Source organism: Sarcophilus harrisii, chromosome 2, assembly GCF_902635505.1.
Source record: "Sarcophilus harrisii chromosome 2, mSarHar1.11, whole genome shotgun sequence".
NCBI lineage: Eukaryota > Metazoa > Chordata > Mammalia > Dasyuromorphia > Dasyuridae > Sarcophilus > Sarcophilus harrisii.
In genome coordinates, this window is record NC_045427.1 from 481,183,790 (window position 1) to 481,202,610 (window position 18,821).

At 42.7% G+C, this 18,821-nt stretch overlaps 1 protein-coding gene across 2 annotated transcripts in view; it reads left to right on the forward strand.

The window, feature by feature from the left end:
- Nucleotides 1-18,587, forward strand: part of PRRX2 (paired related homeobox 2) — a 64,198-nt gene extending 45,611 nt beyond the window's left edge. The window contains exons 2-5 of one of the 2 annotated variants that reach the window (XM_031954802.1): nucleotides 15,990-16,174; nucleotides 16,564-16,742; nucleotides 17,801-17,924; nucleotides 18,393-18,587. In XM_031954802.1, coding sequence (XP_031810662.1) covers nucleotides 15,990-16,174; nucleotides 16,564-16,742; nucleotides 17,801-17,924; nucleotides 18,393-18,575 — 671 coding nt within the window. In that variant the 3' untranslated portion in view covers nucleotides 18,576-18,587. The remainder of the gene's footprint in view (nucleotides 1-15,989; nucleotides 16,175-16,563; nucleotides 16,743-17,800; nucleotides 17,925-18,392) is intronic. The other variant, XM_031954803.1, reaches the window with a different exon arrangement.
- Nucleotides 18,588-18,821: the final 234 nt, after the last annotated feature.

The window sequence follows — 18,821 nt, forward strand, 5'->3', positions numbered from 1 at the left end:
GTGAAGACTGTTCTCAAGGTGCAGAAACAAATCACAGCAAAATGAAAACGTTATAAGGATTCAGAAGGATCTACCATCATCTGGGAGGGACAATTTTTCTGGAGAAAGAACCAAAGAATTTAAAAAGACTGTTAAATACTAAATTAATTAAGTAAAGACTTCCCTAAACTCCTGTCTGATTGAGGAAAGCACTAGTAGTTACTTCAACAAAAAAATAGGACAGATCATTTATCTGTCTTAGTTTCAGCGATGCCGTCCCACCCTGACCCTAAACCTGACCCCCTCCCCTCCTCTAACCCAGCTCTCTTCTCTGGGCCTTTGATTCTAGATTCCTTATCCCCTCCGCAATCTGAGGCTTCCTTGTCTGGACAATTTCATGAAGCTCATGGGGAGTTATTAAGGTTTTGGCACTACTGAGCCTCACACCAGGGGTCTATGATGTTTTGTAAATTATCCTTTGATCTAGTAATCCAAGTCCTTGTGTTGCCATGTGCCCCCAAGACCCACTCACTCCCGTTGGCCAGTCTGGAAGTCAAAGGTGCCAAGAAGACAGGGCAGAGCCAAGAGAAGTATCTTAAGGTTTTCTGATATTCTATAGACACAAAGTTATGAAATTTGCCCAAGATGCAGCAGTGGGGGAGAAGGGGAGAGATGGAGGAACAGGATAGACAGAGAGAGAGAGATAAAGACAGAGAGGAGACAGAGACAGAGAAACAGAGACAGACAGACACAGAGAGAGACACACACACAGAGAGACACAGAGACAGAGTGCTGAGATTTCAAACTGAAAGTCTCAGGGTCCCCGCTAGCCACTGGGCTCCCTGGGTCACACTCCAGCCTCATTCTTCATCCAGCAGATCTTAAGTCAAATCCTTATAGTTTGGGGCCTCCTTTTTTAATTGAATTAAATTCTTTCACCAATTCAATATTCTCATTCCAGTCCCTTTTTAAAGTAGGAAATACTGATAGATAACTAAACTTTTCTTGTTCAGGTCTGACTCTATGACCCCATTTGGGGTTTTCTTGGCAGAGATACTGGAGTGGTTTACCATTTCCTTTTCCAGTTCATTTTACAGATGAGGGAAAGAGGACTAAGTAACTTGCTCAGGGTCACATGGCTAATAAATGTCTAAGACTAGATTTGAACTCTAGGCTCATATTCCTCTTCACTGCACCACCTGGCTGCCTCACAGCTAAACACTAGTTTTATGTATTCCAAGCTTCCCTCTCTCTCCAACCCTTCTGTGAAGCAGGCCTCAGAAAGCCAGGCTGGTTTTTAAGGACAAATCCCTTGGAGTTACTATTGTTTCAGCTGTGTAATCATCCCAGTCACCACTTCTGAGGAACTTGTGCTGGGAACCTCGGCAGGGGAGTCCCAAAGGGTGAATACAATACCTATATGTGTAATAATAAGCAAATATTTGGATAACCAGTTAGACTTTTCCTACCCACATTCTCATTTGACTTCAGCAAACATTTACCATGCACCTACTGTGTGCAGAACCCTGCTCTAGGGAGGGGTAAAAAATAAAACTTATCTGCCCTCCTGGAGCTTATAGTCTGGTAGGAAGAGTAAGAAACAGAAGAGTAAGAGCTTTGAAACATAATGATGCAAGATCAATTAATTTTATTAAAGACAGTATGATAAACTGAATAGAGTCAGGCTCAAAGCCAGAAAGACCTGGGTTCAAGATCGGCATCAGATATATTGTGTAAACATGGGCAAGTCAGTAACCTAAGAAATTTTCTAAAGCTAAAAATTGCTGAGAAGTTACTGATCTGCTGATACTGATCTAGGATACATTGTTTTTGTTTTTTTTTTTTTTTTTTTAATTTAATAGCCTTTTATTTACAGGTTATATGTATGGGTAACTTTACAGCATTAACAATTGCCAAACCTCTTGTTCCAATTTTTCACCTCTTACCCCCCCACCCCCTCCCCTAGATGGCAGGATGACCAGTAGATGTTAAATATATTAAAATATAAATTAGATACACAATAAGTATACATGACCAAAACGTTATTTTGCTGTACAAAAAGAATCAGACTCTGAAATATTGTACAATTAGCTTGTGAAGGAAATCAAAAATGCAGGTGTGCATAAATATAGGGATTGGGAATTCAATGTAATGGTTCTTAGTCATCTCCCAGAGTTCTTTCTCTGGGCATAGCTGGTCCAGTTCATTACTGCTCCATTGAATGATTTGGTTGATCTCGTTGCTGAGGAGGGCCTGATCCATCAGAACTGGTCATCATATATATTTTTTAATTTAATAGCCTTTTATTTACAGGTTATATGTATGGGTAACTTTACAGCATTAACAATTGCCAAACCTCTTGTTCCAATTTTTCACCTCTTACCCCCCCACCCCCTCCCCTAGATGGCAGGATGACCAGTAGATGTTAAATATATTAAAATATAAATTAGATACACAATAAGTATACATGACCAAAACGTTATTTTGCTGTACAAAAAGAATCAGACTCTGAAATATTGTACAATTAGCTTGTGAAGGAAATCAAAAATGCAGGTGTGCATAAATATAGGGATTGGGAATTCAATGTAATGGTTTTTAGTCATCTCCCAGAGTTCTTTCTCTGGGCATAGCTGGTTCAGTTCATTACTGCTCCATTGAATGATTTGGTTGATCTCGTTGCTGAGGAGGGCCTGATCCATCAGAACTGGTCATCATCTAGTATTGTTGTTGAAGTATATAATGATCCCCTGGTCCTGCTCATTTCACTCAGCATCAGTTCGTGTAAGTCTCTCCAGGCCTTTCTGAAATCATCCTGTTGGTCATTTCTTACAGAACAGTAATATTCCATAATTTTCATATACCACAATTTATCCAGCCATTCTCCAACTGATGGACATCCATTCAATTTCCAGTTTCTAGCCACTACAAAAAGGGCTGCCACAAACATTCGTGCACATACAGGTCCCTTTCCCTTCTTTATAATCTCTTTGGGATATAATCCCAGTAGTAACACTGCTGGATCAAAGGGTATGCACAGTTTGATAACTTTTTGAGCATAGTTCCAAACTACTCGATCTAGGATACATTGTTACCTATCAGTCAAAAAAAATGTTCATAGATCAATTATTCAATTTTTAAGCATTTATTAAGCACCAGCTGTGTGCTAGATACTATGCTAGTCATTGAGGTTATAAAGACTGAAAGAATCCCTATCAATGAGGAGTTTATGTTCTAAGGGGAAAGCAATAAAAAGCATATTCCGTATAAATAAAAAGAGAATAAATAAAGCATGTTTAAATACAAGGTAGTTTAAGGGAACAGTAACATTGTGGGGAAGCAAGGAGGAGAGAAGTTCAGGAAGAAAAGAGGGATTCTATGAAGCAGAGATGGTAAAGGGAGGCATTTCAGACCTGGGCTCATGCAAAGGAGTGTGGTACTTATAAAGTTATAAACAAAGATTTAGGTGAGATCAGAGGGAATAAGGTCAAATGACACAGAAGCTGTCTTTGGAATTCAGGTTCATCTGTAAGGCACAATGGGAACTCTGCAGGTAACGGACAAAGGGGACATGCCAGACAGGAAACAATGTGAACCAAGTTGTGGAGTTGGCAGCATGCAAAGCATCCAGATCCCAGAAAATAAGTGGGGAAGAAATGATACTATCATTTTGCAGGTGAGGAAATAGGCTGCGTAACTTGTCCAAGTCCATATAGATGTTACTAGAGCATGAAACAGAACCAAACTCTTTTTTATTCATTGCCAGCTGCCCATTTTCAGCTCCTTTGGATAGGAAGGATAACTAAGGCATGAAGAAGGCCTTGACTCACAGACAGGAGAGTGAGAGAAGGGATCCAATCCCCAAGTTCTCATTTCCTTTGTTAGCCCCCTTGGTTTTCCTGTGGGAAGTTTGGACTAGCCATCTAACATGTGGTTTCTGACGGTGTTTCCTAAATGTTAGAGGTGAGACTTCAGGTGGGACTTAGCCCAGCTGGTCCAGATTTGACTGCAGCTGCTCAGGGGGCAGAGGTCACAAACCTCGTCTGGTCCTTTTTATTGGCTCCAAGCTCAAGTGCCCACCACCTCTCCTTAGGCAATCCAAGTGGAGCCAAGGTTTCAGCCTCTCCTACTCATTTGCCCACTGTGAGGACTGTCTGACATGCGCGAGGCTTTGTCTCCTACAGCCAGACAATCGAGTCTACATGCCTCCTGTCACTGAGCTACAAGAGAGTTCTTTCCCTTGTTGCCTTTTAGCAGGAGGCTAGCAGAGAGAAGCTGATTCTTAGCTGAAACAGACCAGAAGCTTTGGAATTGTAAAATACTCTCCTATGAGCTCCTTGCTCCTTCAGGGAAAAAAGCCCTGACAATCCTCTCTCCCGATTTACTTTCCTTCTCTCTCTTTTTTCAAGTAGATGATTCTTTCTCTTCCCCCAACCTATTTCCTTCGAGAGGTAGCCAATAAAAATTCATCAGTCTTTTTTTCCTTATAATTAATAGGGTAAAACATCCTCAGAAACATGGCACTATAATGTTACTTTGGTAATCACAAACACATATACACACGCACAAATACACACACATACACACCCCAATATACACACCCTATTTCATGGCTCCTTCTTAGATGTTTTCTTGGGCTCCTCTTTCATTATGAAAAAATTTTCTAGGTTGGGTTGTCCAGGGTCACACAGCTAGTATCTAAGGCTGGATTTGAAGTCAAGTTTTTCTGATTCTAGGTCACTGTGATATTGAGCCAGAAATTAGTATCTATTTTAGATACTAATTGCTAATTTTCCAAGACCAAAGATAGGGAAGAAGATTTCCTTATCAGGAAGATGAGGGACTTGAACTAAAAGACCTCTGCGCTCCCTTCCAGCTATAAATCTGTGCTCTGATAATCCCAAAGAAACCTCTCATTGCAGTATTACTAAATTCTCCTATTCTGTCAAAGGGTGAGCACTATCTCAGAGCTACCTGGGGAGATCTGGGACTAACTTCAAGTACAAGCACAGGATTTCTCCCCACAGATTCAGTCTACAGAAATGACCTGAGTGCTTGCTGCAGGTACAGCCCAGGGCTTCTGACTCTTCTGTCTGTTTGTGGGTCTGCCATCAACTAGCTGTGTGACCCTGGAAAAGTTCATTTTTCTTCTCTCTATGATGAGAGGCTGGATTAAGTGACCTCTAAGGTCCTTCAAGCTTGGATATTCTGTGCTGTTTATTTTTGCCCGAGAAAAACAAAAACAAAAAATCCTTTTCCTTCTTAATTCCTCTAATTCTAGAGTCTAGAATCAAAGAATGTTAAAGCTGGAGGGGTCCTTTGAAGGTCATTCGGTCCAATAGTCTTGTTTTACAAAGAAGAAAACTAAGGCCCAAAGTTTTACTTGGCCAAGGTCACATGCTTGGTCGGTGGTAGTTGGGATTTGAACCTAGGATTCTAACTTAAGTTCAGTGCTCCAATTCATTTACTAGAGAATAACTCACTATCAGGTAAGAAGAGTCTCAAAGAATCCCAGCAGAATGTTAGAATCTAAAGGCACCTTTAGAATTCATCCAGTACAATAGTTCAAAGAGGGTGGCCTAAGAAATCTTTCACAACTGTGAAGTCAAATCTATTTTCATAATAATATATAGATGTTTTAATTTCTAATTGCTAACACAGTAAATACTACTGGATGTTATCCATGCAAACAAAACTTGTTTAGAAGGGTTCTCAATAATTTTTAATATAAAGAGGTCCTGAGACTAAAAAGTTTGAGAACCATTGATCTAGTCCAAACCTTTCATTTAATTAAAAAGAAAATTGAAAAATAGCAAGGGGAAGAGAAATCCTTTAAAGTCACATAGCTAACTAATAAATGGCAAAGCCAGAACTCACATCTAGGTTATTCTAAAAAAAAAAAAACATTGTAATAGATGAATAATCCTACAAAACCCTTGAAGGCTTTTTATGTGTCTAAACTCCTGGGACTCATTGTGGGGTATTGTTTGAAAACTCATTGAATTTTTAAGTGGAGAAAGTCACAGTTCAGTCTGAGATGTGGTCTCTTTCTAAACACTTTGCTTTAGATAGCTAGTAGAGAGATGGGGAATGGGCTAGGATAATGAATAGTGATCTTGAGAATCTCAGTTCAAGTTCCTCTTCTGAAGGCTATGTGACCTTGGGCCAGTCTTTTAACCTCTGGGTGCTATAGATAAGTCTCAAAGACTATACATTTTAAAGAAGATACAGATCTGTGTTAGTAGAAGGAATTTCCTCACTTGGCAGTCCCCTATGCCAAAGAAATCACAAGTCCAGTCCCTAGCCTTTCTTGAGATTAGAATTCCTGGACAAGGAAGACACATCTCTTTAGAAACAGAAAAAAAGCCAGTTGGTTTCATCAGCACGTGGAGGTCCCCCTATCCTGAGATTCACAAGAGCAATATTTATAGCATTCCTAATTCCAAAGATGTCAAATGATATAACCAAAAATTAAATTCAGCCCAGAGTAACTGGTACAAAAGAAAGCTTGAGAAACTAGAGAGGCATAATGGAGAAAATTTATCCAGCTTCAAATGAACCCTCCCAGTTTTTCCTAAGCCCTGGCAAACTCCCTTGCTCACTGAACCTCCCTCCTGTCTTTTGGTTCTTTCCACATTATTAGTCATCTTCCCTTTTGACTGGCTCCTCTGGATACCTCCTCCCATAAATCTTTCCAATGTATCCTTCTAGAGTGACTTTTCCTCACTGGGTCTCCCAAAGGCTATGCTTTCAAATCTTGACTCTTCCTCCAGTCAATGCCCAACTTCTCCCCCCCTCCCCCATGTAGCTTTTAATTTCCCCGAAGGTCTGTAATTGAATTATGTGACACCCAACCTTACACAAATGTTTCTGATACCTGTCATCTCATTCCCTTCTTCTGAAGTGTTTCCCATATCACCAAATCTCCAAATAGACCATCAGAATTAGAGACTGTCCTTTGCCAAAGGGACTTAAGCTCTGAAGTGTTTAGAGTCTTAAAATCAAACACTGGATTTGCCTGTTTCAAAGGGACAAGTACAGCAATTAGCTTCAGCTGGCAGTTTTTCAGAGGCCCTAACCACATTTGTTGAAAACATTGCTCTTCTGGGTGAGAGCCCAGGAAGTCTGGGGGATGGACAGTTACACGGTCTCAGCTTGGATGGGGAGGAGAGGGAATAGCTGAGGACCAATAGCTTTGGCCACAGAGCCCCTGCGTGGGAGGCAAGGGCATCCTCTCCAGAAGTACCATAGGGTTGCTTTTTTTGGTTGCTTCTTTTTTTTTCTGTGATTAATAGCACTCACTCCTGTGTCTAGACCAAATTTCTAATCTCAAAAAAGGTGCACCCAATCCACTGGAAAATATGACATTTGCTTCATTTAAAAAAAAAAAAAAAACAACTCTGTTCACTAAGTAGATGGGACTCCAAGAGCTATGACATGATTCATAGGCATTCTCAGTGGCTCCAGTGGCCATGAAGCACCTTATAAATGAGCACCAGTTAACATTGCATTTATAAGTGTCCCAAGCATGTGGCTTCCAGGAAGCCATGAATTACTTAATGAGCAAGAAGACTCCACACATAAGTAATAGAAGACTCGGCTCTGGGCATTTCTTGAGGGCTTATTCTACGTTCTGCATCTCTCTAATTGCCCCCTGTTACGGCTCTGCCAAGCAGCTGTCCCCGGGGCCACTTACAAGCCCAAAGAATCAAGAGAAGGTGCTGAGCCAGGCAGTGCATTAATAACCTTGTGGAACAGCCTGCCTGCCCTCGTAATCACTCAGGATATCATTACTAGCCCTCTTACTTAAAGCCTTTCCCCAGAGGTATTTTAAAGGGCTCCACAATCTTTACCAGGAAAGCCTTTGGGTGAAGGAAAAGACTTTCTCCTCTGTTACTCCCTGTGACTTTCTTGGCTGTAAATATTTCTGCAGCCTTGCGGCCCCTCTGATTAAGGCCCAGTGTTAATTTGTTAAATCCACATCAAGATCTAGGGAGCCAGTTGTTTATTTTTGTTAATATATTGGCAGTGATGAGATGGTGGTGGTGGGGTGGGTGTTGGAAGGAGGGTGGACTGGGAGCCTATTGGGTAAGAGCAAATACTAATTAATAAAAGTTATTTATTTGGGTATTAGCCCACCACAATCCTAGGGTCAGGCTCAGACTGGTTATTTCAACCAAAAACAAACAGAAAGTGTCTCTCAGCAGCTTGAAAAAAGGTAGGGGTGGAGAGGTGGGGGGGAGGGGGCTGGAAGCAAAGGTTGAATTTATTTGTTTTAGGAAGAATTTGCAGCTAATTCCCTCCAGGCTATTTTGACCCTTAAATTACATGGAATAAGAAAAAACAAGTGGGGTGGGAGGGGAGGGTAAAAAAGACTTGATCATTTGGCTGAGAGCACATTTGAAAATCTCTGGCAAGCTGTCTGAAGAGAAATGGAATGTGTGAAATAATTTAACAGCAGAAAACTGTACTAGTCATTTTTTCATTGCAATATAATAGCAGGCAATGTAATTTTAGCTTTAAGAGGTGTAGACCTGAAATTTCCTCCATCTGAACTTAACCCAGAGAGAAGGGACAGAAAAGTGTTGTTCCTAAACCTTTTACACAAACAACATTTAAGCAGCCAATGGAAACCTTTTCATGTTTTTCTCTCTTCAAACTAAATTTTTAGTTTCAAAAAGAGAGACTTTGGGCTCCATTCCCACTTGAAAAATTGTAATTCTTGATGCTTTTCTCTCTCCGCTCCTCTTCCTCCAGATCTTTAGATGGGTGTGATTAGAGATGAGTTGTATCGACGAATTTTCTGGCAGTAGAACAGTGGTTTCTTTTTAAACCTCAAACTTGGTGCTCCCAGAGGAAAACACATATCCACATCAATAAATTCCTTAAGTGATGATTTAGGAAGTTAATATAATAAATGAGTATCCAGTCCTCCTCCACAAGTTCTCCTCTGAAGCCTTTCTGTGGAGGTGACCCTCGACTCTTAAAGATTATTCCAGGGGACCACAAAGCCTTGCCAGGTCCAACCAAGCTGGAAAGGCCTTAAGAACAGGCCTTAGGAGACACTGGATTGTCTTTCATCCAAGAACTAACTGAGCTAAATGCAGAAAGGCTCATGTCTAAGAAGTCACACACCACATGATGGATTTTTTTGGCCACCATAGTACAAGAGAGCATCCATTGAGCCATAGAGATGGTGTAATCTGCCTGCTAGTGAAATCAGAGTCGTGAAGTATTCCAAGATCACATCATCAGGCATGTGGCTCCAACAATGGAGCCAGGGAGACAAACAGGGCATATAAGACACAATTTCTGCCCTCCAGAAATGTGAAGAGACAACACTAATGCTAAATCAAGGGATAATTCAGCCCTCGCTATTGAAGGTTAGCCATGACATGGTGGAGACAACAGGGAGAAAACAAGAACATTGGATTTGAAACAGGAGCTGGATTAGAATCCTACCTTTTTCATTGGGGCAAACAACCTTAAAAAACCACCAGGGACCTCGGCTTCCTCATCTGTTAAAGAAAAGAATGGATTTATCTGGATAATGGCTAACCTCAATCCCACGATCCTAAAATGCAGCAGACATGACATTGTGTGAGGGACAAATCGACAAAAACTAATGATTGTGACATTGAGAGCACAAAAAAAGGCCCGAGAAGACTAGTAGAAAATGGAATGCCTTCCCTAGGGAGGCATTATTTGAGTTAGATTTCGAAAGAGATTGGGAACAACGGCTGGGCCCAGAGGAAGAGGCGAGATGATGAGAGAAATGATGGGCTAATACTGGAGAAAAGGAGGGGAGGGACATAACATGCATTCAGTAAGCCCCTGCTGCATGCCAAGCATTGTGTAAGCCCTTTACAAAGATAAGCTCATTAGAGTCTCATAACAATTCTGATAGGTAGGTGTTGTTATTATCCCCATTTTACAATTGAGGAATCTGAGGGAGACAAAGGTTGGGTTGTCCAGGTTCATACAGCTAGTATCTAAGGCTGGATTTGAAGTCAAGTTTTTCTGATTCTAGGTCATTGTGATATTGAGCCAGAAAGAACAGGTTGTGTTTGATAGGTAGGAGTATTCAAAAAATTAGTGATATTTTATCCTAGAATTAATAAAGAATTACTGAACATTTCTTTGTTCAAGAATATTCAGTGGCTCCCCATTGCCTCATAGACAAAACACAAACTCCTCGGTTATGCATTTAAAGCCTTCTACCACCTGTCTCCAGCCTACCTTTGCAGATTCACCCAAGTTCTTTCACATAACTCTGCCTTCCAAGCAAGCTGGCCTTCTTGACAAACTCTGAAACCGGCATTCTACCTATCTCCCACCTTTATGCTTCCCCACAGGCTCTCATTCCTTGTATTCACTCCCTCCTCACCTCCACCTCAAAGAACCCCAAGCCTCCTTCAAGCTCAGCTCATGTGCCACATCCTCCCCTCTCTGCAGTATGAAGGATATTAACATCATGTTACAGATTCTGGTAGAATTCCAAGTCAGCTTTAACATCTCATTGCTCATCAAAGAAAATATGGATTTTCCTTGGGCCTGGCTGTTGAGTGAAAACCATTCCCTAAGAGGAAAAAAATAGAGTCTGAACCAGTCACTTCCCTCATGGTTTACAACAGATTCCTCTCTCAAAACCTTTTGTCACAAAAGGTCTGATTAGTGCAGAGTTCAAAGGGTTGGGGACTAGGAACCTCTGACTTCACTGATACAGTAGTCTTCCCTCTTTACTAACTCTGAGAGACAATCTCTTAGAGTTGTCTGGAGGTAGAGAAATGTTAAGTCATTTGCCCAGAGTCAGCCTGTTTGGGTCAGAGACCTTAAATCCAGGATGTCTAAACTTACAGTATATCTAAACTTCCTCTTGGAGAGTTTAAATAATCTACAAAACCTCTTGTGAGTGTTAGGGGAAGGTTATCACTTCTTAGGTTCTTAAACCTTTTTTTGCATCATGCATCCCTCTGACACTGGAAAAACCCTGAAATCTTTCTCACAGTAATGTTCTTAATCCATAAAATAAAGCACATAGGATTACAAAAAAACCAATTGTATTTATAATAACAATAGCTAACCTTTATGTAGCACTTTAAATTTTGCAAAGTGCTTTGCAAATATCTCATTTTATCTTCACTCTGGGAAATGGGTGCTACTATTATCCCTATTTTACAGGTGAGGATATGAAGCAGATTGAGATTAAATGACTTGTCCAAGATCACACAGCTAGTCTGAGGCTAGAATTCAGGTCTTTCTGATTCCTACTGCTGTTAAGTAGTTTCATTTGTGCCTGAATCTTTGTGATCTCATGTGGGTTTTTTGTTTTTTGTTTTTTGTTTTATTTTGTTTTGTTTTAGCAAAGATAATGGAATGGTTTGCCATTTTATAGAAAAGAAACTGAGGCAAGCAGGATCATATGTTTTGCCCAGGGTCACAAAGCTAGTAATTATATAAGGCCATATTTGAACTCAGAAAACAGTCCTGATTCCAAGCCCAGTGCTCTATCCACTTACCCACCTAAGTGTCTCTCTCTTTATATATAAAGATATTATATACACACTCTCTTTCTCTCTCTCTCTTTCTCTCTCCCTCCCCTTTCTGTTTCTGTCTCTGTCTCTTGTCTTTCCTCTTCCTCTTTTCTTTTTTCTCTTTCCTCCTCTCTCATTTATAATATAATATATACAAATATTTAATATCTGTAGATTATGAACAAGTTCATGAATCCTAAATTATTTAACCTCTAATCTAGGAATTCCAAAGTGATTGTGAAAGGAACTTGGAGCTAGGGGCTAAAGATGAGTTTCCAAACCTTCCCCATTCCTAAGAATGGACAAGAAGGTCCTTAGGTTACCTTGATCACAGTTTGGATGAGAGACGGGATCCAGAAGGAAGTTCAGTCCTGCCCTGGATCCCCAAACAAAGGAGATGCAGTTATAAGGTAATGGTTATCAGTCACCAAGTCTCCAGCTTTCCAGGGACTCCTGTGCATTAGTTTAAAACAGGGTTTCATGTGACCTTTTGAGTTCCATCACAGGCACCTAGCCGACAACCTGGAGCCAGAAAAGTTGTCTCTTAACCACTCTGGTGGTCAAAAGGAGTAGAAAAGCAAAATGGTTTTCATTATAACTCCCATTTTGAATGGCTCAGAAACTTCCCGGAAAAATTCTCCTTTTTTGGCTGAAAATTTTCCCTAGGTTGAGTTTACGCCAAAACAGCAATATGTATGGGAATGCACTCCTCTCTCTGTGTGAGGGCAAGAGACCTGATCAGTTACTTGGAACTCATAGAACCGAGAAAATCGCCCCATTTCTGCCCCATTCCCCTTTTGACTTAAACTGACCAGAAGAAGAAAAAACACACCAAATTAACTAGGCTGGTTGTTGGCATTCAGTAGGCCCTCACTACTTCACTATATTCTACTCCTCCCCACTCTGATTCCCTCCCCTCACCCTCGAAATATAAATGCAGCATGAACTTTCTAGTGGAGGCAGCATGGTGGCTAGAAAGCCAGCCTCCCAACAAGGAAAACCTGAGTTTCCCTTGCTTCTTGTGATGCTGGGCAAATCACTGAATCTCAAACAACTGCCTAAAGCCAGAGAGAAAAGGGCATCAGTAAACTTACCTATGGATCCTTGCCAGTGCATATTGACTTAGAAAACCACTTATTAACACCATCTATTCTGTTATATTTTTATTTATTTTGTTGAATATTTTCCATTTACATTTTAATCCGGTTCTGGCAGCACCCAGGATTGTTGGCAGCTGTGACATAGCCAGACACCTTTCTCCTGGACTATAAGCCACAGAGGAAGTCTCACTTGCACTGATAGAATCTGAACTCTCAGGTCCTGAAATTTCCCTGATAATGTTCCTGAGTTCTCAGCTTGGCTAAGAAGGCAGTGAGGAAGTAGCATCTACACCCAGGCACTGAGAATGGCCGTGCTTGAATGTTACCAAATCATATACATAGATAGGATCATAGACCTGGAGGTGGAAGAGGCCCCTGTAGTCTGTTTCTATCATTTTTCAGATCAGGAAACTGAGATCCAGAGGAGTTAAGTGACTTACCTAGTGACATAGCTAATAATTGCCAGAGGTGAAATCTGAACATAATCCTTCCGACTTTAAATTCAGGTTGCTATCTACCCCTCTGGGCTGCCTCTCCAATCACTTATTTTAGTGGGGTAGGGACTACAAAGTGTGGGGAAACTGAGACTTGGACTTCAAATTCAGACATTTATTGTGCACCTCCTGGAAGCCCTAAATAATCCTCGGGGTGTATGTTGGGAGTGCAGTTGCGGGGGGTGGGGGGGGTGGGGCAAAACAGACAGGAGACCATTTCAGACAGGGGACCAGACAGTGCAAAGGGGAGGAGATTGAGGACAGTAGAATGGAGTGTCCTGTGTGGAAAATGGCAAGTAGGATGAGGTGACTTGCGAAGGACTAAGATGGCCCAACAAACATTATAGTTGATCCTAGAGCTACTGATATTTTTTGAGTAGGGGAATGCTGTGGTCAGGCCTGTGCTTCAGCAAAATTACTTTGACTTTCTTAGGTTGGAGGATGGAAACCACAGAGTTTTGTTTTGTGACACAAAAATTTCGGTGGTGCCTCTTGCATTCACCAGGAGGTAGAAATAATTGTATCACTTCTTTTTTAAGCTGCTTAAGGGCCTCAGTTTCCTTCCCCCTAGCTATTGTATCCAATAAATTCCTTCCTAAAATGCATGCTCCCATCTCAATCCCCCAGGTGAGACCTTCCAGGACTCCCAGGATGAATGCTTGTGGGGTCAGTGTCCCAGAACCCCTTTTCTCCACAATGGAAGAGTGTCCTGAAGTCTCTCCTCCCATGAGTTTTGTGTCAAAAGGTCTACTCTCTTCCCTCCCAACTGAATCTATCTTTAAAAGGTCATTGGGGTTGGGGAGGGGAGAGGATCAAGACCAGACTTTTAAAATTTTTTATTATTATTATTATTGCTGAGGTAATTGGGTTAAGTGACTTGCCCAAGGTCACACAGCTAGGAAGTGTTATGTGTCTGAGATCAAATTTGAGCTCAGGTCCTCCTGACTTTAGGGCTGGTGCTCTATTCACTGCGCCACCTAGCTGCCCCAAGACCAGACTTTTGAGCTGAGAGGTAACTGGGGGCATTTGGAGAAGTACTTGCTCAAGTGCCAGAAATACACTATTGGGTGTTGGGCAGTGGAAAAATGTATGACCAATGTAGCTGAAAGATGATCTGACGTTCTGAAGATAATGAGCCCAGTTGGTCACAGATTGACTTCCCATCTGGGTTATCTGCAGGGAGGGAATTAGTTTTAGTTTTAGTTTTTTAGTAAAGCTTTTTTATTTTCAAAACATATGCATGGATAATTTTCAATATTAACCCTTGAAAAACCTTGTGTTCCAATTTCCCCTCCCCTAGAAGGCAAGTAATCCAATATATGTTAAACATGGTAAAAAAAAAAATGTTAAATCCAATATAGGCATACATATTTATATAATTATCTTGCTGCACAAGAAAAATCAAGTCAAAAAGGAAAAAAATGAGAAAGAAAATAAAATGAGAAAGGGAATTAGTGCAGGAAAAAGATCCTGCAATTTAGGAACAAGCAACACTGCTGATCCTTGGTAGCTGTGTAGCCCCAAGCCAGTCATTTAATTTAAGCCTTCTCTTTGAGCTTCACTTTCCTTACCTATAAAGTGAGGACTGTAACACTTGTGCTACCTCCTCAAAGGGTTGGTGTGAAAGTGCTTTGTGAGCATTAAAAGCCATCTATCTGGGATGTCAGCAGTCGTGGGACTTTGGAAGGATTTAGTTCAAATCAGTTCAGCTTTTTGAATTTTTAATCACCAACTATGGGCAAAGCTTTCCTTGTTCTGGGTTACAGAAGGGAATTCACAGATGGAGAAGATACAATTCTCCACCTCCAGGAATTTATAATCTCAGATGCTACAGTGGATTCCTGACAGATATCCCCTTCCATGGGACAGATAGTAATCGATTTGTTACTGGGAGAGTCCCCTCCACTAAGTGGAGTTTCCTTAGTTTCTCTGGATTTAGTGAAAATGTCAGTGAAGTGAATGGGTCTTACAGCAAGAACTCACTCTCAATAATCACTTTACAATTTAATAAGAGGGAAAGATACAACAGTGCATCATAGGATCTGAGGATTCATATCATATACCCACGCTAAGTGGAACAGCAGATAAAGGCAGTGGACTTGGAATCAGGAAGACCTGAATTCAAATGCAGCCACAGATGCTTGCTAACTGTATGACTCTAGGCAAATCATTTAATCTCTTTCTACCTCAGTTTTCTTTTGGACGGAAATAGTAATAGCACAAGTCTCCCAGACTTGCTAAGGGGATAGATGAGATAAGATCTATATGGTACTTTGCAAACCTTAAAATGCCCCATTTTCCTTTTCTATAAGATGGAAATAGTAATAGCACAAATCTCCCAGGCTTGCTAGGAGGATAAATGAGATACTATCTGTGAGGCACTTTGTAAACCTTAAAGTATCCCATTTAGTAATGATTATTTAAAACTGGAAAGAACCTTAGAAGATCATTTAGAATCACCTCATTTTTCTGATGAGGAAAGTGAGGTCCAGAATAGGGAAGAGACTTCCCCAACGCCACAGAGAGGATAAGCGGCAAAGGCCGGTTCTTCTCATTCCAAGCCCAAGGCCAACAACTTCATTTTTGTTGTTCAATGAGTCTTGACTCTGTATGGAGTTTTCTTGGCAAGGATGCTGGAGTGTTTTGCCATTTGCTTCTCCTGTGGATTAAGGCAAACAGAGATTGAGTGATTTGCCAGGGCCACCCAGCGTGAGTGTCCGAGGCTGGATTTGAATTCGGGCCCGCGCTCTAAATCTGGCTGCCTCCTTTCCATCATCCTGCTCCACCCACGGCAGGAGGTGGCGAGGACGGCGCCCATCTGGGCCGGCTTCTGAGGGGCATCACGCCTCCAGGCGCTCTCCGACCGTCTCTCTCTGTGACTGCAGGTGAATGCCTCAGCCCCAGCAGGGGGGCCGCCAAGAGGAAGAAGAAACAGCGCAGAAACCGAACCACCTTCAACAGCAGCCAGCTGCAAGCCCTGGAGAGGGTGTTCGAGAGGACGCACTATCCCGACGCCTTTGTCCGAGAGGAGCTGGCCCGCAGGGTCAACCTGAGCGAGGCTCGCGTCCAGGTGAGAGCAGCGGGGCCGCCCGCCCGCTCCCCGCGGGAGGCGGCGCAGGTGCTGGGACCGGGCAAGCTTTGCGGTGGCCTAGGGCTCGGCGCAGGGGATCTCCAAGCTCTGTGACTGAAACGGGCCCTGGGAAGGAAGGGGACAACTTCCTTGTGGCCTCTGCAAAGGTTCTCCTGGCCCCGTGCCTACGGTCCCACCATTAGAGCATCTCTGGGTTTTGGTTTTGGTTTTTGGTTTTTTGCTTTGCTTTTGCTCCCATCTAAGATAAACTCAGTAATCTTGCTGAGCATCCCTGGCTGTGACCCGCCACGGAGGGCGTGGCTCACCCAGACTCACAGCCAGTCTCCTTCCTTCCCCTCCTGACTGTGTGCCTCCTGATCTCCGCCCAGGTATGGTTCCAGAACCGGCGGGCAAAGTTCCGACGGAATGAGAGAGCAATGCTGGCCAACAGGTCCGCCTCACTCCTCAAGTCTTATAGCCAGGAAGCCGCCATCGAGCAGCCGATGGCGCCTAGGCCGACGGCTCTGAGTTCAGACTATTTGTCCTGGACGACCACCTCCCCATACAGGTGAGACTTCCCGGGCTCTGAACCTGCCCTTTCCCCACCCCACCTTCCAGGGATTTCATGGCTGGGGTGGGCAGGGGGTCAGCTAGAGAGCAAAGGGAGGAGAAACAAGTCCTCTTGAAGTCTGGGGAAGAAGGGGAAGCAAGGACCCCCAAAATGGAGAGCAAAAGGGGACTGGGCAATTCTCAAAGTAACTGCTCAAGGCCCAATTTGTTTTATTCCTTGGGAGGCACAGTAAGCCTCCCAAAGCAAAGAATTCCTGTACAGAGAAATGAAAGACTTTGAGCTTGGTTAACTCCAAATCTAAACCGGTGGGAAACCCCTATCCCAGAACAGATTAGTTCAGGCTCCACCCATTTGGGCACAATTAAATAGGAAAGGGTGGAGAAGGATTGGGAGGAAAGGAAAAGGGAAAGGGAGAGATATAAGGAAAGGAAAAGGAAGGAGGAAAGAAGGAGGTAGAAAATCAAAAGGGAAAAGAGGGAGAGGGAGAAGACAACAAGGAGAGAGGAAAGAAAAATGAGAGGAAAATGTAGAATGAGAGGAGGGAGAGGGAAAGGGGAGGGTGGGAGAGGCAGAAGGAAATAGGGAGGAGAAAAGGGAAAGAAAAAAGAAGAAAGGCAGAGAGAGAAGAAGATGGAAAGGGATCATAGAGGAAAGGAGAAAGAAAAGGAGAAATGGAATGGAATAAATGGAAGAAAGGGGAAGGAAAATAATAGAGGAGACAGAGAAAAAAACAGACACAGAGAGACGAGACCGAGGGAAAGAGAGAAGAGACAGAGACAGAGACAGAGAGACAGAGACAGAGAGAGAGAGAGATTAAGAGATTTATTAGATGGCTTTTAGGGGATCAATTCTGGAAAACAGATTTCTAAATGACTGTCAGGAAAGCCTAGAAAATTGCAGTGAATCCTAAGACAGAAAGGGAGATGAGATGGGGGCCTGGGACTCTGTCTGGCTCATCAGGCCAGCTGTATAGGGAAGGGCCTGCTCTGGTATCTAGGCTCCCCTCTGGACACTCCAGCCCATAGGTTCTGATCACTCTCTAATCTCAATTTCAGCTCAGCTGCTGGCAGCTCTGGGCACTCACACCCTCCTGCCAGAGATGCACCGGCTGATGGGGGCTCCAGAGCCAGTTGCGGGGGCAGCTCCACGCCTGTCCAGAACATCGAGATGGGCTTGCCGGTGTGAAGGGGAAGAAGGGAAGAGAGGAAGTGGGGCACGGGGAGAGCAGGGAGTTAAAAAGTCTAGTCAGGGCTCCCCTCACACCACCTCCTCCTCCTTCCTTATTCTTACTTGAGATGGCAGGGGAGGTGGGGAACTAAAGTTTTTCTGGGAATCTTAACTATCAGAGAAGAACTCTAGAATCCCTTCCAACTCTGAAATTCCATATTTCTAAGACTTCAAAGGTTACCCAACCCCTCACTCAAAGGTGTAGGATTCTAACTCTTCCCCAAGTCCTGCCAATCTCCTGGCATTTCTGAGAGGGAAGGGACAGATCTGAGATCCTGTCTAATTTAAAGAGAAAGCCAAGATAGAAAAGTGAACAGAGAGAGGAGGACAAGAATGGGAAATCACCAGAGAGTAAGAAGTGGTGGGGCCAAGGCTGTGAGTGATTCATATATCTTATGTCTCCTCCTTCCTTTACTCCAGCACGGTGCCATCCTACAGCCCCGGGGGGACAACCACTCCCACTCAGGGGGTCAACATGGCCAACAGCATCGCCAGCCTCCGCCTCAAAGCCAAAGAGTTCAGCCTGCATCAGAACCAGGTGCCCACAGTAAACTGAATGATTCCCAGCAGCCTTCAGCCAGGACTAAGCTACCTTTTTCTTAAAAAAAAAAAAAAAAAATTTAAAGAAAAAAGAAAGAAAAAAAGAAAAAATGTTTTTAAAAAGAAAAAAAGAAAAAGGAGGAAAGGGAAAGAAAGGAAAATGAACCCCTTTTCCTCTCCGCAGTACAAGGATGTCTTTTCTTGCCCCCAACAGAAGGGCTGGTTAAGAAAGGAACCTACAGAGACCTCCAAGGACACTTTCTTCAGCCCACAGTCCTTCTCCCAGTTGACTGCTGAGGACAGCAGGGC